The sequence below is a fragment of the Erythrolamprus reginae genome, chromosome Z (genome assembly GCF_031021105.1).
Source record: "Erythrolamprus reginae isolate rEryReg1 chromosome Z, rEryReg1.hap1, whole genome shotgun sequence".
NCBI classification, from domain to species: domain Eukaryota; kingdom Metazoa; phylum Chordata; class Lepidosauria; order Squamata; family Dipsadidae; genus Erythrolamprus; species Erythrolamprus reginae.
The window spans coordinates 67,590,529-67,614,946 of NC_091963.1; the positions used below are offsets into that span (position 1 = coordinate 67,590,529).

At 42.2% G+C, this 24,418-nt stretch overlaps 1 protein-coding gene across 2 annotated transcripts in view; it reads right to left on the reverse strand.

The window, feature by feature from the left end:
- The window catches only part of ANLN (anillin, actin binding protein), a 215,497-nt gene that overhangs the window by 149,008 nt on the left and 42,071 nt on the right, over positions 1-24,418 (reverse strand). For both annotated transcript variants that reach the window (XM_070726292.1, XM_070726293.1), the window contains exons 2-8: positions 23,055-23,208; positions 21,955-22,212; positions 14,728-15,056; positions 14,151-14,340; positions 11,762-11,949; positions 11,552-11,659; positions 8,557-8,638 (exon numbers count right to left, since the gene is read on the reverse strand). In XM_070726292.1, coding sequence (XP_070582393.1) covers positions 8,557-8,638; positions 11,552-11,659; positions 11,762-11,949; positions 14,151-14,340; positions 14,728-15,056; positions 21,955-22,212; positions 23,055-23,208 — 1,309 coding nt within the window. The remainder of the gene's footprint in view (positions 1-8,556; positions 8,639-11,551; positions 11,660-11,761; positions 11,950-14,150; positions 14,341-14,727; positions 15,057-21,954; positions 22,213-23,054; positions 23,209-24,418) is intronic.

Below are 24,418 nucleotides of genomic sequence, written 5' to 3' on the forward strand. Positions count from 1 at the left end.
AGGCCCCTTTTAAAAAATCCTTAATCAGCGGATGATGAGTCAGCAAACTCCCGTCCTGAGTCCGTATGACAGTCGCTAAGGCAGCCACCTGCCGCCTTAAAGTATTAGGGGCCAAGCCTTTGTCCAGTCCACATTGTAAGAATTCCAATACAGGAATTAATTGAGCATCCTGAGACTGTAGATGACGTCCTTGACAAAACAATGTGAAGGCAGCCCAAGTTGCCTGGTAGATCCGGATTGTCGAAGGTCGCCTAGCCGACTGGATCGTGCTGATAACCTTATCAGGAATATTCCAGGCTCTCAATCTGTCCCCTTCAATAGCCAGGCGGTCAGCTGAAACCATTGCGGGTCCGGATGAAAAACCGCTCCCTGGTGAAGGACAATCAAATGGTCTGGTATCCTCCAAGGCCGGGCGATCGATAGTCCCACTAAGTCCGCAAACCAGGGGCGTCGAGGCCAGTGTGGTGCTATTAGAATTACCTCTGCCCCCTCCGCCAGAATCTTTTCGATTACTCGCGGGATCAGAGGAATCGGGGGAAAGGCGTACAAGAGACCCTTGGGCCATGGATGGTATAAGGCGTTGGTCCCTTCTGCTTCCGGTGTGTGGAACCTGGAATAAAACCTGGGTAACTGGGCATTGACTGGAGTCGCGAACAAGTCCACCGTGGGTTCCTCGAACCTGCTCACCACTTCCTGGAACACCTGCCGACTTAGACTCCACTCTGCTGGGTCTAGGGCCTTCCGGCTGAGCCAGTCCGCTGTTGTATTGAAATCCCCTGCTATGTGCTCCGCTTGGAGCAATGCCAGGTGTGATTCCGCCCAGTCGAAGAGTAGTACCGTCTCTTGCATCAGCCTGCAGGACTTGGTCCCACCTTGATGATTGAGGTGCGCTTTTGTTGCAACATTGTCGGTGCGCACCAGTACATGCTTCCTTTCCAGGATTGTCGCGAAAGCCATCAAGGCCCGGCGCACAGCCTTCAACTCCAGGAAATTGATATTTACTGGCGTCAGGTCGTGAAGGGACCAAGATCCCTGGGTGACGTGGGGTCCCACATGAGCCCCCCACCCCATGAGGCTGGCGTCTGTAGTCAGAATGATATACTTCTGATGGCCAAAGGGAGATCCTTGTTGCAGCCTCGGGGAACTCCACCACTTCAGAGACCGACGTAGAGGTTGTCCTATGGTGACCAATCGGTTGGTGTGACTTAGGCGTAGCCTTTGAAATGGAAGTAAAGTCCATTGGAGAGTCCGAAAATGGTATCGTGCCCAAGGGACAATGTCCACGCACGACACTAGGGTGCCCAAAACTTGGGACAGGAAGCACAATGGAACCTTCCTTTGGGCTTGGAGTTCGGATACCAGGTTCCGCACCTTGAGTTGTCTCTCTGGAGACAAGTAAACTTCCCCGGCTATGGTGTCTATGAGAGCTCCTAGGTGGACCAGGCTGGTTGTTGGTGTAAAGTGGCTCTTTGCCATGTTTATAGTGAACCCATGGTCCTGTAACAATGTCATCGTGTCCTGTAGATCCCTGCGTGCGGTGATAACATCCCTGGACAACAGCAAAATGTCATCTAGGTAGGCTAGAAGACGAATCGATTTGGCACGTAGGGTGGCACACAGTACCTCCAGGACCTTGGTGAAGGTACGAGGGGCTGAGGACAGGCCAAACGGCATCGCCCTGTATTGATAGTGGACGCCCAGCAGGGAAAAGCGAAGGAACCTTCTGTGGTCGGGGTGTATAGGCACATGTAAGTAAGCCTCCTTTAAATCGATCGACGTCAGGAGGTCCCCCGGGCGTATTGATGCCAAGATGGCTCGTAACGATGTCATTTTGAATCGCCGATAAAGAACGTACCTGTTTAGGCGTTTCAAGTTCAAAATGAGGCGACAACCCCCCGATGGCTTGGGTACGATAAACACCCTGGAGTAAAACCCCAGGACTTCCAGTTGTGGTGGAACCAACTCGATGGCCTGAATTTCCAGAAGATGGGAAATTTCCTGTTGCAAGAGAACCTTTTTGGCCGGATCCCTGGGGACAGGGCAGGTCACGTAGTGGTTGGAAGGGATTTGCAGGAACTCTATACGTAGTCCCCTGGACACCGTGGATTCCACCCAGGCATTGGAAGACGTACTCCCCCAAGAGGCGCTGAACCACTGGAGTTGGCCCCCCAAGGGAATATTCACCTCGCAGTCACTTTGAACGCTTGAAGGCCCGTTGGTTGGACCCACGAAACGGGTGTCTTGACTGCTGAAATCCTCTGCCTCTGTCCTGGAAATAAGATCTGTCCCCTCAAAAAGGATAAGGTTGGTTGTATTGGCCCTGAGAAAAGGGTCTATTAAATTGACTGGTGGTGGAGGCCGGGTCCCATCGAAAGGGCTGCTGGCGTCGGTATGGTGCGGCCGTACGATCCTGTCTACGGTACGATCTAGGCAAGATTTTCCTCTTATCTTTGTCCTCCACGAGGACCGAATCCAAAAACCTCGCCAAACAATTTTGTACCCTGAAAGGGAGCAGATGGCAATCTCCACTTTGATTTGGCATCTGCCTGCCAATGCCGGAGCCAAAGAAGACGTCGGGAAGATATGGTAGACGCCATTCCCCTGGCCGAAAACTTTGCTGCATGCAAAGTGGCATCTGCGGAAAATTCAGCCGCTGCCAAGAGTTTATTGAGGTCTTGCCTCAAGCGTGCGTCCTCCGATCCCAGCCGAGCCTGAACCTCCTGGATCCACATGATGGAAGCACGATTAAAGAAAGAGGCCGTAGATGCGGCCCGAAGGGCCCATGCCGCCATCTGATGACTCTTCTTCAAAAGGGTTTCGGCTCTCCGTTCATCCGGCTTAAGACTATCTGCCGTCTCCGACGGTACGACTGCATTTGACACCAGAGTGGCCACCGGCTTGTCCAAGGGTGGAAACTGAAGCAGGCTCTCGATGTCATCATCGAAGGTATAAAAACGACGTTCAAGGTTGGAAGGACCTTGCGCCGCCGCCGGATGTTGCCACGGGCGTTTAATGTTCTCCAGGAATATTTCCGATGCCGGAATATTATCTGATTCCTTGGGCGGCTCTTTACAAAGCGAAGCAGAAGTTCTCATACCGTCTCCGGTATCAGTAGGTGCTGCAGAACCAGGGACATCCAAGGCCTGTTTAGCCTTGTGCAAGAGGACCCGAAACAATGTAGGCTTAAAAAGTCCAGCTGGGGCCGGCTGTTCAGGGAAGGTGTATTCGTCATCGGATAATTCATTGCCCTGATCACTTTCTCCTTCCAAAAGCCCCGTATCACCCGCCATAGATCCCAGCCCAGAAGGGGGCGGTGGCACTGTCCAAAGGCCTCTGGACTGTCCTATGCGGGGAGGCACCGATGGCTCACGTTGGGCTGCAGCTGCCATTCCCTGCGTATAGGCATTTGCGATTAAATCCTGCAGGGAAGCGGGAAAGGCTTGCCAAGCCTCAGGTTGGGTTCTTAGCCCTGCCGCTGTCGGTGTGAATGTTGCTGAAGGGACACTAGGTGATGTAGTCTGGTGTCCATACACCGACTGAGGGAGGGAGGCAGGTCTGTCAGGCCTGTAGACAGGTGAAGGCAATGGTTGTGTTGGACCTGAAGCTGCAGGGCGGTCAGGAGACCAATCCCTCTCCGTTGCAGAACCCCGGGAACCCATAGCCAGTCCAGGTGACAAGGGACCCGCAGATGGAAGTGGCGGTATGTGCAAAACTCCTGGTGTTGGGGGTGCTAGGGCAGCTTCCAAACGTTGTTCTAACGCTTTTATCTTTCTTTCAGCCTCTTTCAAGGAAGAAGAAGAGTGGGAAGCCTTAGCCTTGGAGGAGGCCTTCTCTTTGCCCTTGGAGGCCCCGGAGATGGGCTGGGCCTGTTCCTCCCCTTGGGGTAACTGTTGATCCGCCATCCGTTTATACTAATAAGGGGCAGCTACTTACAATATTTTTTCAAATCACTAGCACTGAACGCTAAGCATAAAAGCAATGGCTCTGTCTCCTTCCCTGCACACTCAGACAAGCAGGGAACACGTCATCACCCCGGCCTCAGCAATAACCTTGGTCACGTGAGTGACTGCACCAATCGGGGGCTGTCGTCAGGCAGACTAGAGCTCCTGGCGCTCTGCCAATGCGCGCCAAAAACATGACAGGAAAGTTTCCCGCGAGCCCTTCGCCTCGGAAAAAATGGCGGGCGCGCCCATTTACACTCTGGGAAGGCAGGGCTTCCCTCAACCAGGCGATTTAACCGGCGATGGAAACAGCCGGAACGCAGCAAATATCTCTGCCGAAAGAGCCGTTTGCCGTTCCCTACGGCTGCTCGCGGCTCCGCCTATCTCACGATTTGCAATCAGCTGAGAGGCGCTCCGTGGGCGGTTCTCAGATGCCGCGCCTAAAGGGCTCTCGTTCTCCTGGATATGCAGCCCCCGTTGTGGGTAGGGGACGGACCCCCCCGCACTCAGGGTGAATGGGCTAGATATGGCCTCGGAGGTCAGGGAACTGAAGCCCAATATCTCCTCTTCAGGGCAGTACTCGCGGGGAGAAGAGGCCCCATAAGGAGAGCGATGGGGGTGGTGCCCGCGGAGGGCAGAGACCCCAGCCGAAATTCACCTGTGAAAATATAAACAACATCATTAAACAACAATAAACACAAGTTTAATAAAAAAACAACACATTATATACATAAACTCCTAGCAAGGAATAAACTCAGAGTCCCTTTCCTTGACTGAGTTTTTTTAAAACTGAGGTACTGGGGCAGCAAGGGGGCGGTACCTAATTAATATGTTAATTATATTAATTTAAAACTCAGTCCCTACCAATAAGACTTGAGCTAAACCCATGCTGGACTCTCCTTCCAGAGACATGGGAGAATGAGATGGGAGAATTTAGAGAAATAAAACAAGCAGTGATAGAAAGCTCTCAGGTGGTAATAGTCTTGGGTTGGAAGGATGCGACAAAATGGACAATGCAAAATTGGTACCGGTACATGGTGGACCACATTCAATTTGAGATTATGGAAAAAGGGATAAATTTGGTTAATGAAACTGACTTGCGACAACTGATGGGAAGATGGGGCAATATAAGACGATACATGGCAAGTAGAATCCGAGACTAAGCTACAAGAAACAAATTGGAATCACTTTATAATATGTAAATAGATATTTTGCTCTTGGGTTAAAATGGTTTATACAAGAAACACCCCCAATTGGTGGTGGGGTATGAATGTTTGTCTGGTGGTGGGCACAATTCCCAAAACACTTGAGACATGGTTTAAGGATTCTAATGAATGGATACAATGTATAGGAAGGATAGAATAGAGAGAAGGGGAGGTGGAGTAGCCATTTATGTTAAAGAAAGTCTAAAAACAACACTAATTCAAAATACATGTAAAGATCTGGAGACTCTCTGGATTTGCATGCAAAATAAAGAAGGTTCTGTCATTAAAATTGGGGTGATCTATATAGGCCTCCAGGGCAATCTGAGGAATATGACAACAAGATGGTGGATGAAATTACCCAAATGGCAGTGAAGGGAGATATTGTGTTTATGGGTGATTTCAACATGCCTGATGTTGACTGGAATATCCCCAGTGCCCTTACATGCAAAAGTAAGAATATAGTAGAGGCCTTATAGGAGCAGTTCTGGCACAGCTGGTTAAGACACCAACTAGAGGGGAGAATATTCTAGATTTAGTTTTTACGTATGGGAATTGGGTTTCAGAGGTCAAGGTGGGAGAAAATTTAGGTTGCAGTGACCATCTATGTTTGTGGTTTGATGTAAAAACTGATTGTGAGCAATCCTATACTGCAACCAAAGTATTGGATTTCAGGAAAACAAATTTTAATGCAATGGAGGAATATTTAAATAATGAATTAAAGGGGGGGGGGATAAAATGGCAGGAGCGTGCACCCAGTGGACTGTATTAAAAAAGGCCATCTTAAAAGCACTGGACTGTATGTAAGACAAATAACTAAAGGTAAAAGGAAGAAGAAACCACTATGGTTTAGCAATGATGTAAGGGCTATAGCCAATGAAAAAAAGGCTGCCTATAGGAGGTATAAAGTGTCTGGAAGTATAGTTGATAGAGAGGTGTATAAAATGAGACAGAAGGAAGCGAAACAGATAATATATGCTTCTAAAGCCTCAAAAGAGGAAGAAATTGCCAAATCTGTAAAGAAGGGGGATAAAACCTTCTTCAGATATATTAGTGATAGGAAGAAGAAAAACTGCGGCATTACGAAGCTTAGTACCGGGAATAATACATGCATTAATGGGAATAAGGAGATCATTGACCATTTCAATAGCTACTTCTGTTCAGTTTTCTCAAAAGACATCTTACAAAATAATACTATAGAGGGATATAGCATTGCTTCAAGCTGTACGGATTCAGCTGCAGTGATCTTAGAAGCCGGTGTCTTAGAAGAACTTGAAGGATTAAAGATAAATAAGGCAATGGGTCCAGATGGCATCCACCCCAGAGTTCTTAAAGAACTCAGATTTGTCATTGCTACCCCCCTGACTGATTTGTTTAACCAATCCCTGTTAACAGGAGATGTTCCTGAGGATTGGAGAATGGCCAGTGTTATGCCTATCCACAAGAAGGGCAGTAGAGAAGAAGCTGGTAACTACATGCCAGTTAGCTTGACATCAGTTGTAGTTAAAATGATGGAGACTCTACTCAAAAACAGGAAAAATCAGCACCTAAAAAACAATAATTTATTGGACCCAAATCAGCATGGCTTTACTGAAGGCAAATCATGTCAGACTAATCTCATTGATTACTTTGACTATGTCACAAAGGTGTTGGATCAAGGTGGTGCCGTGGATATTGCCTATCTGGACTTCAGCAAAGCCTTTGATACAGTTCCACATAAAGAGCTGATAGATAAATTAGCGAAGATTGGACTTAATCCCTGGATAGTTCAATGGATTTTCAGCTGGCTGAAGCGTAGACATCAGAGAGTTATTGTTAATGGCGAGTATTCTGAGCAGAGACAGGTTACAAGCGGTGGGCCACAAGGGTCTGTTCTGGGTCCTATTATTTTTAATATGTTTGTGAGTGACATAGGGGAAGGTTTGGTAGGGAAGGTTTGCCTATGACTCTAAAGTGTGCAATAGAGTTGATATTCCTGGAGGGGTCTGTAATATGGTAAATGATTTAGCTTTACTAGATAAATGGTCAAAGCAATGGAAACTGCAGTTTAATGTTTCCAAATGTAAAATAATGCACTTGGGGAAAAGGAATCCTCAATCTGAGTATTGTATTGGCAGTTCTGTGTTAGCAAAAACTTCAGAAGAGAAGGATTTAGGGGTAGTGATTTCTGTCAGTCTCAAAATGGATGAGCAGTGTGGTCGGGTGGTAGGAAAAGTAAATAGGATGCTTGGCTGCATAGCTAGAGGTATAACAAGCAGGAAGAGGGAGATTGTGATCCCGCTATATAGAGTGCTGGTGAGACCACATTTGGAATACTGTGTTCAGTTCTGGAGACCTCACCTACAAAAAGATATTGACAAAATTGAACGGGTCCAAAGCCGACCTACAAGAATGGTGGAAGGTCTTAAGCATAAAACCTATCAGGAAAGACTTAATGAACTCAATCTGTATAGTCTGGAGGACAGAAGGAAAAGGGGGGACATGATCAAAACATTTAAATATGTTAAAGGGTCAAATAGGGTTCAGGAGGGAAGTGTTTTTAATAGGAAAGTGAACACAAGAACAAGGGGACACTACTGAAAGAGTAGTAGATCCTTGGAACAAACATCCAGCAGACGTGGTAGATAAATCCACAGTAACTGAATTTAAACATGCCTGGGATAAACATATATCCATCCTGGGATAAAATACAGAAAATAGTATAAGGGCAGACTAGATGGACCATGAGATCTTTTTCTGCTGTCAGACTTCTATGTTTCTGTGAGTCTTATATTTTAATTAAAACCAATATTTTTTAAAAAAAAAAATGATTTTGGGATACAGATTTCCAAACAAATTTAATTAAGCAAGATCACGCATCCAAATATTTACCATAGTCTCCCAAAAGATTTCATTCTAGCATCCTACCATGTTTCCTCAAAAATAAGACCCTGTCTTATATTTTTTGAACCCTGAAATAAATACTTGACCTTATTGCCATGCACTCAAAAGACGGTTGGGCTTATTATCAGGGGATGTCTTATTTTGGGGAAAACAAGGTATTTATCATCCAGTATAATTCTGAAATAAGGCCTTTATTTTAGAGAAGTTAGGTGCATTATCCTCAGCAATCCTATTTACATTTTAAGGTACTACATATTTTGGTTATGTTCAGTTCAAAAGAAACTTTGCCACGTTCTACTAGTTTACAGCTACCATATTTAAATTCTTCAGAAATTCTTTCCATGAGCTACCTAGTACTGGTATTTATTGATCTATAGAAAATATCTCTCTTACACACAAAAAATATATAAATTCAGATGACTAGAAATATAAAATCAGTTTTATATAAACATTTTCCAAAGCATCACTTAAATTAACAAATTTGCATGTGCTAACATTCATTGATCTAAAGTTTTAAGGTAATTTCTTACCTGAATATGTGCCTTCTGCGACTAACTGGGAACTGGCATCTGTACTTGGGAAGTGCTTTAGATCAGCATTCCTATGTTTCTCCTGGGTAGTGTAGGAAAAGAAATATCACATTTAGCCACATTAATGAGCTGAAATGCATGTGGTGATAATTGCATAAAATAAAAATCATCCTTTATTGACATATTTGGCAATCTCTCTCTCCATGCACACACACACATACACACACACACACATTATACACACACTGCTGAAATAAATAAAGGGACTACTCAAATAACACATCCTAGACCTGAATGAAATATTCTCATTGAATACTTTGTTCTGTACAAAGTTGAATTGCACAACAGCACCTGAAATTGATTGTCAATCAATGTTGCTTCCTAAGTGGACAGTTTGATTTCACAGGTTTGATTTACTTGAAGGTATATTTTGTTGTTTAAGTGTTCCTACATACCTACATACATACAGTGTGGGGGGGAGATATTTAGTCAGACACCAACTGTGCATGTTTTCCCACTTAAAAAGATGAGAGGCCTGTAATTGACATCATAGGTAGACCTCAACTATGAGAGACAACATGAGAAAACACATCCAGAAAATCACATTGTCTGGTTTTTAATGAATTTATTTGCAAATTATGTTGGAAAATAAGTATTTGGTCAATAACAAAAGTTCATCTCAATACTTTGTTATATATCCTTTGTTGGCAATGACAGGGGTTAAACATTTTCTGCAAGTCCTCACAAGGTTGGCACACACTGTTGCTGATATGTTGGCCCATTCCTCCACGCAGATCTCCCCAAGAGCAGTGATGTTTATTTATTTATTTATTTATTTATTTATTAGATTTGTATGCCGCCCCTCTCCGTAGACTCGGGTGTTTTGGGGCTGTCGCTGGGCAACACGGACTTGCAACTCCCTCCAAAGGTTTTCTATAGGATTGAGATCTGGAGACTGGCTAGGCCACTCCAGGATCTTGAAATGCTTCTTACAAAGCGACTTTGTTGCCCTGGCAGTGTGCTTGGAATCATTGTCATACTAAAAGACCTAGCCAAGTTTCATCTTCAGTGCTCTTGCTAATGGAAGGTTTGCACTCAAAATCACATGATACATGGCCCCATTTATTTTTTCTTGTACGTGGATCAGTCATCATGGTCCCTTTGCAAAGAAACAGCCCAAAAGCATGATATTGCAAACCCCATGCTTCACAGTAGGTATGGTGTTCTTTGGATGCAACTCAGCATTCTTTCTCCTCCAAACACGACGAGTTGTGTTTCTACCAAACAGTTCTACTTTGGTTTCATCTGACCATATGATATTCTCCCAATACTCTTCTGGATCATCCAAATGCTCTCTAGCAAACTTCAGACGGGCCAGGACATGTACTGGCTTAAGCAGGGGGACATGTCTGGTACTGCAGGATCTGAGTCCCTGGCAGCATAGTGTTTTACTGATGGTAGCCTTTATTACGTTGGTCCCAGCTCTCTGCAGGTCATTTTCTAGATTCCCCTGTGTGGTTCGAGGGAGATCAGTGGTCTTGTATGTCTTCCATTTTCTAATTATTGGTCCCACGGTTGATTTCTCCACACCAAGCTGCTTGCCTATTGCAGCTTCAGGCTTTCCAGCCTGGTGCAGGGCTACAATTTTTTTTCTGGTGTCCTTCGACAGCTCTTTGGTCTTCACCATAGTGGAGCTTGGAGTGTGACAGTTTGAGGTTGTGGACAGGTGTCTTTTATACTTATAACAAGTTCAAACAGGTGCCATTACTACAGGTAATGAGTGGAGGACAGAGGAGCCTCTTAAAGAAGTTACAGGTCTGTGAGACCCAGAAATCTTGCTTGTTTATAGGTGACCTTGTTTATAGGTGACTTATTTTCTATCATAACTTGCAAATAAATTAATTAAAAATCAGACAATGTGATTTTCTGGATGTGTTTTCTCATGCTGTCTCTCATAGTTAAGGTTCACTTGTGATGTCAATTTCAGGCCTCTCTCATCGTTTTAAGTGGGAGAACTATACACACACACACACACACACACACACACATATACAATTGGTGTCTGATTAAATACTTCCCAACCCCGTGTGTGTTTGTGTCTGTGTGTCTGTGTATAGATAATATATTTAAATGTTTACATTATATATATATAACGTAAACATATAAAAATAATATATATACACAAACACATAGACACAAACACACACGGGGGTAAGTATTTAGTCAGACATAAATTGTATATATATATGTGTGTGTGTGTGTGTATATATCCCAGTAAGGGTGTGGCCACCTGACATGGGCAAGTAAGCCCAAAATAGAGCTATAGTACTCCCCCTTCCTTTTCATTATCAGCAAAAATATGTTACACACACAGGCAGGGTGTCCAGGGAGAAAGCATTTTAAAATTCCCTGGTATTTCCCTGAAAGGCGCAGTAGATGACGTCATACCAAACAGTTACGCCGTGGAGAAATATTGGCAGCAGAGGAAGCAAGTTGTTGCCACAGTTATGCTCATTTTCTTTTGAGTCTGCTAGGCAGCATAATCCTTTTTTTACACAATTTTTCCTTGACTTTTAAATTCTTGTTTTTTCCTCCTGATTTATTCCATTTTTTTCACAAATTCCCCGATAATTCCCGAACCACCGATTTCCCTGATAATTCTCTGATTTCCCTGTTTTCCAGGTTTGCTGGACACCCTGATATATATATATATATATATCTTCATATTCCTCGGAGAGGGGATAGATAGATAGATAGATAGATAGATAGATAGATAGATAGATAGATAGATAGATAGATAGATAGATAGATAGACAGACAGACAGACAGACAGACAGACAGACAGACAGACAGACAGACACACACACACACACACGGTGCCATATAAAGGGTGTATGGAAACATTGGCACTGCAGGCTAATTAAAATGCTTTATTAATCTTTTTTTCAGAGAAAATGCTATTGTTCTTTTCTTAAAATAGATTTTATCATCATACTAATTTTATCTCTGGAGGCTTTTTCTTGGGCTGTTTTCCTTTTTCAGCACTCCACAAATTGGTCCAGTCAAAGCGACCCCGTATACATTGAAGTTCTCTTTCACGTTCCTGAATAAATCAAGGAAAAAATAAATGTAGTGTGAACATTTTTGCAGTAGATATCCAGTAACTGATCAATACACACGAGCTCACATATAATTAAGTACATACTTGTTTGAGCTGCTGAGCTAGATTGGAAGCTGAAGATGCTTCAGTCTGCCGAAAGAGTCTTTCTTGGATTGTTTTTGTGTTTGGAGTGATAACTGGAGTTCTGTACCCTCCTGTAATAGCAGAATTTTGTGCAGTATACTCCTGGCAACGCTCCCCAAAATGTTCCAGAAAAGGCTTAATGGTTGAACCTCAAATAATAACAACAACAAGAAAAAGAAATTGTTAGCAAGGTAAGATTCTTCTCACCAAGAAAAGAGATCATAAAGGAGTATATAGACTATAAAAACTTAATTAAGATCATTAAATCCATTAAAATTCTAAGTACCTAATGCATAACTTGCAAGCTAATTCTGTGTCAATGTGTATGTTTTTATACATAAAAACACTGAAAATTAGGACCAATCTGTACAAATCCTTAATTAAACTCCATGGTTTTCTGAATAGATCATGAGCAAAAATATCTGAGTACAGTAGTACCTCTACTTACGAATTTAATTTGTTTCGTGACCAGGTTCTTAAGTAGAAAAGTTTATAAGAAGCAATTTTTCCCATAGGAATGAATGTAAAAGCAATTAATGCATGCGATTGGGGAAACCACAGGGAAGGTGGAGGCCGTTTCCTCCTAGACGATTCCTAGAGATGCCCCATCGAGGCTTCTCCAAGCCTTTTCCGGCCCTGTTTCCTCCCAGGAGATTCCTAGAGAGGCCCCATGGAGGCTTCTCCCTGTCTTTTCCGGCCATGTTTCCTCCCAGGAGATTCCTAGAGAGCCCCACAGAAGCTTCTTCCCGCCTTTTCTGGCCCTGTTTCCTCCCAGGAGATTCTTAGAGAGGCCCCACGGAGGCTTCTCCCTGCCTTTTCCAGTTACAATTTCAGAGGCTCAGGTTTGTAAGTGGAAAATGGTTCTTGAGAAGAGGCAGAAAAATCTTGAACATCCGGTTCTTACCTAGAAAAGTTCGTAAGTAGAGGCATTTGTAGGTAGAGGTACCACTGTACAAATGTTTTCCAGCTATTCCATATGTAGTTCAAGAGAACTAGTTTCATCCATTACTAAATGCCTTGGCTATCAAAAATTACTGTAAAACCATTTTAAAACTTTAAATGGAGTCCTCCGGTTACAGTGATTGGGGCTGGAACATCTCACTAAGGGAGGTGGTCATTAAGGGAGTTGTGCCTGGTTTTTAAATGTTTCTTGCATGGCCATTAAGTAAATCATGGAGCCATTTAGCGAATCCCAATTTACTTTGTCGGAAACCCCAAAAATATATACTTCTTAAACAGAAGCCCGATTACATTTATAAAAACACCAGTATTATTAATGACAATTAGCAGCATCACATTGCAGTCATGTAACATATGGCCCCAGAATACACAAAACTGAATTTAAAAAAATTACTAGCTTGCTTGGGTAATGAGTTATATTAATATGTCTGGAAAAGAAATGTTTGTATCTTGACTATCTTGCTTGTAACTTCACTTCGTAGCTTCCTGTCTTCCACTCTAGCATACATTCTGTGGATATATTATTATTAGATTTTATCTTGCCTTTATAACTTCATAAATAACTCAAGTTGTTAAATGTACATAATACTCCTTCACCCTCCTTTTTCCCACTAAACATCTCCAAAAGATAGGGCTGAGAGTGACTGACCCAAAATTGCCCAGCTGCCTTTCATTCTTAAACTGAGACTAGAATTCACAGTCTACAGATTTCTAAGCTGGCACCATAAACGCTACAGCAAATTGGTTTGGGGCCAGTACAAATATTTTAAAATTATATTAAACATATAGTATGTATTTGTTACAAAATGTAGTTTGTATAATTTGTAGAATTAAGTATATTTAATGTTGAAATTACAAATAATGGCCTAGGGATATTATTTTGCATTGCCTTTTAGGGGAATATGCTAAAGCCTGAGGACCTGGATTGTGGGGGCAATATGCTTGCCTGTTAAAAAGTGCTTTTGCTAACATGTTGTAAGCCGCCCTGAGTCTAAGGAGAAGGGCGGCATAAAAATTGAATAAATAAATAAAGCCATTTTTGTACATTGGATTGCAGGGTTTCACTTGTATGTCTTAATTAACACAATCAAACTTAACTTTAAGTTACTCCCTGAAAAGAAATTTCCCTTCTTAGCATGTGATTGGTTTTATGTTGAAAGTGGGATTGCTCAGTATCCATTTTAAAAATTCTATATCCATGTTAAGAATTCTATAAACAACAGGATAAATACTGATGAATTACATGGAAGGCTAGAAACAACAGATGTAACACTCAGAGTAATAACTACATTAGATGCTTTACAAAAACATATCTTACATACAAGTACCTAGTTATAAAAACCCTAGCTATAAAAAACTCTTCTTAAAATATTGAAGTTTTTTTTTTTACCTGATGTGTTGGGCTTATCTTTGTAGTCAACTTGTACATGTGTTTCTTGTATGTGCTCTTCTTTGGCAGGAATTTGAGATTTTGGTGTTGGGTTAAGATTGCTCTTTTCTTTTAAATTTGGTGCCTCAGTTACTTTAGAATGGCTGCTAATAATTCCTGAGACATGTGTTACAGAACTATTAGTTCCTTCCTAGATAGTTTGAATGGAGAAATATATTAATTTAAAATGACTACTAAAATTATTTTAAACATTTTATTGTTTATAAAATAGTTTCCAGATGCAATGAATTCTTTTGTGAAAGCACTAATCCAAAGTTTTAAACTATTCTATTAGTAGTTTACTATTTCCCTCTGACTTTTCTTTTCCACATATAATTTTTTTCCACGTATAATTTGAAAAGGTATATGTGAAAGTATTATCAATTTTGGTATCATTTATTAAAAGATTCTCTTAAATTCAGATTTTATACAAAACGTATTTCCTATTAAGCAGGGTTTGAATTACAATCCAATATTGTTTACCTTAATTTTAACAGTCTATATAGGAAATATACAACATTAAAATATAGTAACTTACCACTGTCCCAGAGATTACTGACTTATCCACAGCCGTTTGTAAACAGGATGTAGCATCTTGCTTCACACTACCACTATTGATTCTAGCAGATGCTCCACTTGTAGTGGACAATTTGGAAAAACAAGTAGTACCAGGCTGTTCTTGTGTATTGTTTTGCTTTGCAGATGGATGGCTTACATCATTTTCCCAGGAGCCAATTGTAGCAGCAAGATTAGCTAGATGGCCTCTTCTTCCTATTGGTGTATCAGTTATTGCATTAAGTTGTTTGGGTGGAGAGATGACACATTTCTTTGATAGGGTAGGTGTTATGGAAATGCTTTTGGGCAAATCTGAAAATTGAAACAATAAGTAAAAATTTTAAAATATTAAAAATGTCAAACTTTCTCAAATAGGAGTATATACATTTAGATGTAAAGAAAAAGTACACATTTATTTCTACTGCATTCACTGGTGGACAGCAGCTGGTGCGCCCAGGTGCGCGGCTCCAGTGTGAAAATGCTGGATGTACATGCAGCTGCACCCCCCCAATGTATCCCCACGCAAGATTTGGCATCTGTGAATGTGCAAGCCAAATCTCATACGAGGATGCATGCAAGAGCGAGATTTCAGCAATTTTCACCAATATTTTTGCTTCCGCGCATGCGCAGTCCTTATATTAAGACTATGTTTTCAACACTTGTAAACGCTTTGTAAGTGGCGCTCAGGATGACAAATCCTTACAGGATAGTGCGGAGGATTTTAATAAGTTTTTCACAGATAAAATCGCCCAGATCAGGACAGACCTTGACTCCAATTGGAATTTGAACATCTAAGGAGAAGGGCGGCATAAAAATTGAATAAATAAAAATAAAAAATACAGTGTCGGCTGACAATAAGTCAGTCAAAGTGACAGGGGCCCATCTTAGTTCTGTTGTGTGGAGAGTTTGACCTGGCAATACCTGATGAAGTGGACACGGCCATGGGAGCTGTGTGTCTGTTGGACCCGTGTCCCTCCTGGCTGGTTTCGGCGAGCAGGGAGGTGACACGGAACTGGGTCCAGGAAACTGTCAACGCTTCCTTGAGGGAGGGGTCCTTTCCAGCTCCCTACAAGGAGGCATTTGTGTCCTCCCTCCTCAAGAAGCCTTCCCTGGACCCAGCTGTATTTAATAACTCTCGTCCAGTCTCCAATCTTCCCTTTGTAAGGGAAGGTTGTTGAGAAGGTGGTATAGCTCTAGCTCCAATAGATCTTGGATGAAGCCTATTATCTGGGCCTGGCTATAACACAGAACTGCTTTGGTCACACTGACAGATGATATCTAGTGGGCCCAGGATAGGGTTCTATCCTCTATCCTGCTGCTCCTTGACCTCTCAGCGGCATTTCCATGGTATCCTGTGCCAGCTGGAGAGGCAAGGAGTGGGAGACACCGTTCTACGGTGTTTCACCTCCTACTTCTCTGGTCAGATACAGTCGGTGTTGATAGGGAGTCAGAGGTCAATTCCTAGGTCCCTCCCTTGTGGGGTTCCTCAGGGGTCAGTCCTCTCCCCCGTTTAATATAGTCATACCTCGTCTTACGAACCTAATTGGTTCCAGGGGGAGGTTCGTAAGACGAAAGGTTCGTAAGACGAAACATTGTTTCCCATAGGAAACAATGTAAAGTCAATTAATCCGTGCAACCAAAAAAAAACCCTGCAAAAAAACGCTGCCGCCCAGCTGTCACCTTTTAAAACAGCCTGGGGGCTTCTCAGCGACCTCCCGAACACCGAACGCCAAACCCGAACTTCCGGGTCCGGCGTTTCGGAGGCCGCCGAGAAGCCCCCAGGCTGTTTTAAAAGATGACAGCCGGGCGGCGGGGCTTCCCAGCAGCCTCCGAATGCCGAACGCGGAAGTTCGGGTTTGGTGTTCGGCTTCGGGACGCTGCTGGAAAGCCGCCCGGCTGTTTTAAAAGGTGACAGCCGAGCTGGGGGGCTCCCCAGCAACCTCCTGAACCCCGAACCCGGAAGTTCGGCAAAAGTTCGGGGTTCGGGAGGTTGCTGGGGAGCCCCCCAGCCCGGCTGTCACCTTTTAAAACAGCCGGGGGGCTTTCCAGCAGCCTCCCGAATGCCGAACCCGGAAGTTCGGGTTTGGCGTTCGTGACACGAAAAAAGTTCGTAAGAAGAGGCAAATTTTTTCTGAACCCCGGGTTCGTATCTTGAGTTGTTCGTAAGACAAGGGGTTCGTATCTTGAGGTACCACTGTATACATAAAACTGCTGGTAAGATCATCCAAAGGCACAGTATGAGTTACCAATCAATATGCTGAAGCAGTGGAAGTGATGTGCCGGTGTCTGGAAGCTATTAGGGTCTGGATGGGTGTTAGCAGGTTCAGACTCAACCCGGACAAGATGGAGTGGCTATAGGTTCTGCCTCCCAAGGACGCTTCCATCTGCCTGTCCATTACTCGGGGGGGTGGGAGACTTTTGATCCCCTCAGAAAGGGTCCGCAACTTGGGCATCCTCCTCAATCCACAGCTGACTTGGAACATCATCTTTCAGCTGTGGCGAGGAGGGCGTTTGCCCAGTTTCGCCTGGTGCACCAGTCGCATCCCTGTTTGGACAAGGAGCCTTTACTTAAAATCACATATGCCCTTATCACCTCGAGGTTCAACTACTGCAATGCTTTCTACATGGGGCTATTTTTGAAGAATGTTCAGAAACTGCAAATTGTGCAAAACGCAGCCATGCAAGCAGTCATTGGCCTTCCCAGAACTTACCCAAACGGTCTTCTCGATGCACTGCAAGGAGAGTCCAACATGGGTGATACTTCAGCCTGATTGGTTAGGGACTGAGTTAAATTAGAGTAATAATTAGCTCCGCCCGATAGCTCAGTCAAGAAAAACAAAGGAATAGTGCAAACAAACACAACTTTATTAACTCAAGAGTAACAATTGAGCCCCTTGGACAACTGGCCGAGTTGGGTTTGAACTCTCCTTGCAGTGCATCGAGAAGACCATTCAGGTAAGTTCAATGGTCCTTCTCCAATGCACTGCTGCGGAAAGTCCAACATGGGATATACCCAAGATCAAGATGACAGGGTGGGAGAAGGCTGGACCAGGGGTGTATGTGTTTCACACACCTGCTGCAGCACTCTGTGGCCGAAGGCCGCCTCAGCAGACCCAAATGAGTCTAGTCTATAGTGTTTAATAAAAGTATTAGGAGTGGCCCAAGTGTGTGCTCGACAAATGTCCTCTAGAAGAGCCTGAGCAGTCCATGCAGCCGATGTTGCGGCGCTCCTCATAGAATGGGCAGTAATGTTTCCAGGAACTGGCAAGGACTGCGATTCGTAGGCAGTCACAATACAAGCTTTTATCCAATGGCTAATCGTTGCAGATGACAGCTTGGTGCCCATAGAAGTCGGTGCGAAGGACACAAATATGGCTTCCATCTAACGGTGTGGAGAAGTTCATTGAATGTATATCTTTAAGGCACGGGGCACGGCCAGCTTGTACCAACGCAGCTCAAATGAGTGTAGAAGTCCAGTAAAATGAGCTTGTTAGATCTATGAAAGAGCGTGTTGACTTTCGTCAAAAAGGTAGGATCCAGACGCAATACTACCCTGTTTGGGTAGAAAACGTATAAGTCAGGCCTGACTGATAGAGCCGCCAGTTCCTATACTCTCCTGGCTTACGTTAAGGTCACCAGGAAAGCAGTCTTAATTGATAAAAGTCGTAATGAAGGGTGTTCAAATGGTGGTGCAGATAATGCATCTAAGACAGATGGTAGATCCCAGGAAGGGAATCTGTGAACTACCGGTGGATGCAAGTTGGAAGCTCCTTTAATGAAATCTCTGCCCCAAGGATGGTGGGCCATAGATCTGAAGTTGTCCAGTTTCACGATGGTGGAGATGGCTGCTACCTGTCTTCGTAGCGTGTTGGGAGCTAATCCCTTATCCCTTATCAAGTCCAGACTGTAAAAAGTCCAACAGAGTTTCTACCAATGAATACTTTGGTTCAACGTGAATACTCAAACAAAATTGGCTGAAGGCCACCCAGGCAGCCTGATATATTCAACTAGTTGATGGCCTTCTAGCCGCTTGTATTGTTGTAATTACCTGGTCGGATAAGGCTGCATACCTCATCCGGTCCCCTTCAATCGCCACACGGCGAGCTTCCACCATCGGGGATCCGGATGCAGCACCGAACCCTGACTGAGGGATACTCTGTGTTCCGATAGGCGCCATGGTGGACAAAGCATTGGAGAATGGCCAGTGTTCTGCCTACCCACAAGAAGGGCAGTAGAGAAGAAGCTGGTAACTACAGGTCAGTTAGCTTGACATCAGTTGTAGTTAAAATAATGGAGACTACTCAAAAAGAGGATAAATCAGCACCTAAAAAACAATAACTTATTGGACCCAAATCAGCATGGCTTTACTGAAGGCAAATCATGTCAGACTAATCTCATTTATTTCTTTGACTATGTCACAAAGGTGTTGGATGAAGGTGGTGCTGTGGATATTGCCTATCCGGACTTCAGTAAAGATACAGTTCCACATAAAGAGCTGATAGATAAATTATTGAAGATTGGACTTAATCCCAGGATAGTTCAGTGAATTTGCAGCTGGCTGAAGTGTAGACATCAGAGAGTTGTTGTTAATGGCGAGTATTCTGAGCAGAGACAGGTTACAAGCGGTGTGCCACAAGGGTCTGTTCTGGGTCCTATTCTTTTTAATATGTTTGTGAGTGACATAAGGGAAGGTTTGGTAGGGAAGATTTGCCTATTTGCTGATGACTCTAAAGTGTGCAATAGGGTTGATATTCCTGGAGGCGCCTGTAATATGGTAAATGATTAAATTTAATTTAGCATTAATAGATAAATGGTCAAAGCAATGGAAACTGCAGTTTAATGTTTCCAAATGTAAAATAATGCACTTGGGGAAAAGGAATCCTCAATCTGAGTATTGTATTGGCAGTTCTGTGTTAGCAAAAACTTCAGAAGAGAAGGATTTAGGGGTAGTGATTTCTGACAGTCTCAAAATGGGAGAGCAGTGTGGTCGGGTGGTAGGAAAAGCAAGTAGGATGCTTGGCTGCATAGCTAGAGGTATAACAAGCAGGAAAAGGGAGATTGTGATCCCGCTATATAGAGTGCTGGTGAGACCACATTTGGAATACTGTGTTCAGTTCTGGAGACCTGACCTACAAAAAGATATTGACAAAATTGAACGGGTCCAAAGATGGGCTACAAGAATGGTGGAAGGTCTAAAGCATAAAACCTATCTAATGAACTCAATCTGTATAGTCTGGAGGACAGAAGGCAAAGTGGGGACATTATCGTAACATTTAAATATGTTAAATGGTTAAGGCCCCATGTAGAGAGCATTGCAGTGTTAAAGGGTTAAATAAGGTTCAGGAGGGAAGTGTTTTTAATAGGAAAGTGAACACAAGAACAAGGGGACATAATCTGAAGTTAGTTAGTTAATAGTTAATAGGAAAGTGAACACAAGAACAAGGGGACATAATCTGAAGTTAGTTGGGGGAAAGATCAAAAGCAATGTGAAAAAATATTATTTTACTGAAAGAGTAGTAGATCCTTGGAACAAACTTCCAGCAGACCTGGTTGGTAAATCCACAGTAACTGAATTTATGCATGCCTGAGATAAACATATATCCATCCTAAGATAAAATACAGGAAATAGTATAAGGGCAGGCTAGATGGACCATGAGGTCTTTTTCTGCCGTCAATCTTCTATGTTTCTATGAATCAACTCCCCCCAGAGATCTGCACTGCCCCCACCCTTCTCGCCTTCCGCAAGAGTCTCAAGACTCATTTATGCTGCCAGGCTTTGGGCCTCCTGGCCAAACGAATGTAGCATGTTTGTTGTGTGAATGGCAGTGACTTATTTTAATATTGTTGTTTTAGATTAAATGTTTTAATCTAAAATATTGGATGCGTGCAGCTCCAATAGGAAAATACCGCATGGTTGCTCCCGACATGCCCTCATGCAAAGCAGGATTTTGGCAAATTTCCACTCACGTGCAGAAGCAAAACAGCAAAAATAGCCAAAATCTCACTCTTGTGCGCGTCCTCATGTAAAATTTGTCTTGCTCTGCATGCGCAGATGTCAAATCTCACACAGGGGCACATCAGGGGTGCGCAGCTGCACACACATCCAGCATTTTCATACTGGAACCATGCACCTAGGCTCACCAGCTGTTGCCCACCAGTGAATGCAGTAGAAATAAATTTCTGACAGAGATTTATCCTTAACTATTATACAAATCAAATAACTTGTGGAACAATCTGAGAGTACCTCTATGCCACCAGCTTCTACTTCCAAACCCCTCACAAAGGTAACTAAGACTAATTGGAGTCTTCTTTCCTTCATGAACTCTGAAATGCAGGGCACATTAAAAAACAATGATTCAATACCTAACCTGGCCTATTCTAGAGCCAAATTTCAACTGTTGGATTCTATAGCCAAAAATGGGTGTTGCTGTACAAATGGCACTGAATATATTGCCAAGCCGTCTAGGAGAATGGTGAAACAGTGAGGACTACCTGTATGACCAATCCCAATGATTCAAAGCAGAGTTATTGCCATAGGCCACGTGAAAATTGTGTCAAAACAAAGCATTGGCTCATACATGTAACTCTGGTTTTCTACTGACTGGCAGACTTGCTAACCATTTGCAATCATGCCTATTTAAAATCAGATTACTTTTTTTCCTCTGTAATACAGTACTTTATAGCCAAACTAAATATAATTTTATAATATAATTAAATATACCGTATTTTTCGGCATGTAAGACGCACCAGAGTATAAGATGTACCAGTTTTGGGGGAAGAAAATAAGGGGGGGGGGATCTACCTACCAGCTATTCATCTGGCTAGCATCCTTAGTCTGTTCAACTTTAGCACATTATTTTATTCCCCGGTTGGGGCTGAGAAGTCTTTTTCAGAGAGTAGGAATGAAAACAAGCCTGCAAAGGCTTAGGACTGGGGAAAAAATCCTCTTTGGAAGGAGTAGGAAGCCGGGAAGATCGTTAGCACCTAGTTAGGGCTGGGGGGGAGGGGAAGCTTAGAAAAAGCTACATTCGGAGTATAAGACGCACACCAATTTTCAGCCTCTTTTAGGGAGGAAAAAGGTGCATCTTACATTCCAAAAAATATAGTAATTTAAAAAGTTTCAAATGTTGCTTTTCCATACAGTATTTGCTCCCATATATCACTGGCTAGTTTTAGTTTAGTATTCAGTGTCTTAGCATGAAACATGTACCATTATCCCAGCAGCGTCTTTGTTCTGCCAATTTCTGCATACGTGTTTTAACAGAACTAACAGAAATTAGTTCAGGTGTAGAGTTATGTTCTTCAGTCTCTGAAGATGAAGCAGCAAACTGAGAGGCAGTCGTTTCAGGAAGACCTAGGTTTATTGAGGATAAATTAACTGGATGCATATTCTCTGAATTAGAAACCAAAATTTCTGCATCGCCTGAACAATGTCTTTTGGATGGTGATGGCTTTGCACCTGGTTTTGCTATAGAAATTTGGGAATGGGAGAAAAGACAAACAATAGAATATGTTTGTTAACTAGAATAGCCCAAATGCAGCATTAAGTTAAAACAAATTCAGATCGGAATATACGCTATACTGGCTATAGATGGTTTATGATTTCTATCATTTTGCCAATAACACAAAGTTTCTTAGGGAGATACACCACAATAAACATTATGGTTTGGAATCCACCACAATAAACATTACTTTTTAAATAATAATAATAATAATAATAATAATAATAATAATAATAATAATAATGTGCACCAGTCACCCGAAATGGCAGGAGTGGTTATTTTTCTGTTGAAATTTCATCTAATACATTTGTGAGTATTAAAAGTATTTTAGAAATATCATAATTAGTTTAACAATCTTATTCTGCTAAGTAACTATTTTCACCCAGTTATGCCTCATAGAAAAGGCTTTTCATTATTCATTGATGTCCCGTAATCACTGATTTTAAAAAATGACTTTCTGAATCCAAATCCAAGTTTGGATACACATCAAAAACAGAAAGGCTATTGGAAAACCTAGATGTTTTAAAACTTTCATAATTAATTAATTATTGGATTTATATGTGATCTGATTCATATAACTCCTCAAATATGTAATTTGAGATTAAATAAAATTTAAAAGTAAAATTTAAAATATAATTGCCCTCACGTTTAGTATAATAGAAACCTGGAAAGATACTCACAATAATCTATAATGCAAACTCCTACTCCATATTTAGTTCATGTCATTTTAATATAAATTTTACGTAAAGAAAAAGGCATGTGTAGTTTAAGAATTGACAAAATTTAACAATATTGTAATGAAAAATACCTTCTCCGTTAGATTGAAGTGACTGATTACCAGCTTCTGATAAAGGCTCTCTATTTCTTTTTGTTTGAGCCATATTTTGGACTCCTGCTGTGGAACGTCCCGCCATCAGCTTCTGTAAATTCTCCCTCCTTGCACGAGTTCGTTCTAACAGTTTCTAAAATGTTCATAAGGATGATCAAAGGTAAATATTTCCTAACAGTTTCAGTGATTTTTAATAATATAGTTTTATTTATTTGTAATAATTCTTTATGAAAACAAACAACTATGATTTTTGTTCAATGAGAAACTAATAAGATCTATCAACTGGAGCCCAGGTGGTTCTCTTCCCCCCCCAAAAAAAGTTTATTTATTTTTTCTCCGCCTTCACAAAACAAATTCACATGTATATACCATCTAATGTTACAGAAAACATATATATAGATACACATTCTTATCATTTATTCAAGAATCCCCTTCTTAATCCATTCTTTTTTAACCTGCCCCAGTCTGTTTCTTTTATCATTCTTTCTTGGGCTCCCCTCTTTCTTTCTTCAACTTCTCCTCCTACCTACTAACTCCTTCACTCCTCTTCTACCTCTTCTTCACTTCTACTTCCTCTTCCACGCTCTTAAACCTTTCCAAAGTATGACCCCCTCTCAGATCTCCAGACTGGTATAATTTAAAGAATATCCCTAACTCTTCCCAAAAAAAAGAAAATAAAAAGAATTGTTATTTGTAATTTATTTATTCAATTTTATTTATTTATTCAATTTTTATGCCGCCCTTCTCCTTAGACTCAGGGCGGCTTACAATAAGTTAGCAATAGCACTTTTTAACAGAGCCAGCATATTGCCCCCACAATCCGGGTCCTCATTTTACCCACCTTGGAAGGATAGAAGGCTGAGTCAACCTTAATACTTAAGACATTAGCTAAACCTTTCATACAAGGTATATAACACTCAGGGGGGGAAAACCCACCTCCCGTAAAAAATTCTAGTTTAGTCATCTGGCTTCACTATCTAATTAATCCAACAATGAAACTCATTCAGTTAATCACTGTAACTTATCTTTTCAAAATTATTGTTTATCACTTTCCCTTTACCCTTTAACCTTATCTTACCTTACTTTATATCTATGCCACCCAATCACGAAGAACACAGGGCAGCTTACAGCAGTATAAAAATTACAATTAACAACAATAATAAAAAGTAAAGGAAAAAAACTAATTTCTAAAATCATCATTAAAACTAAGATGATTTAATAGCATACATACTAATCATTCAAACCAATTTGGACAAGTGGACAACATAGTGGTTGTTTTAGGGCCTCCAGGCCTCCCGGCATAGCCAGGTCTTTGTGGCCTTATGGAAAGCCAGCAGGGTGGG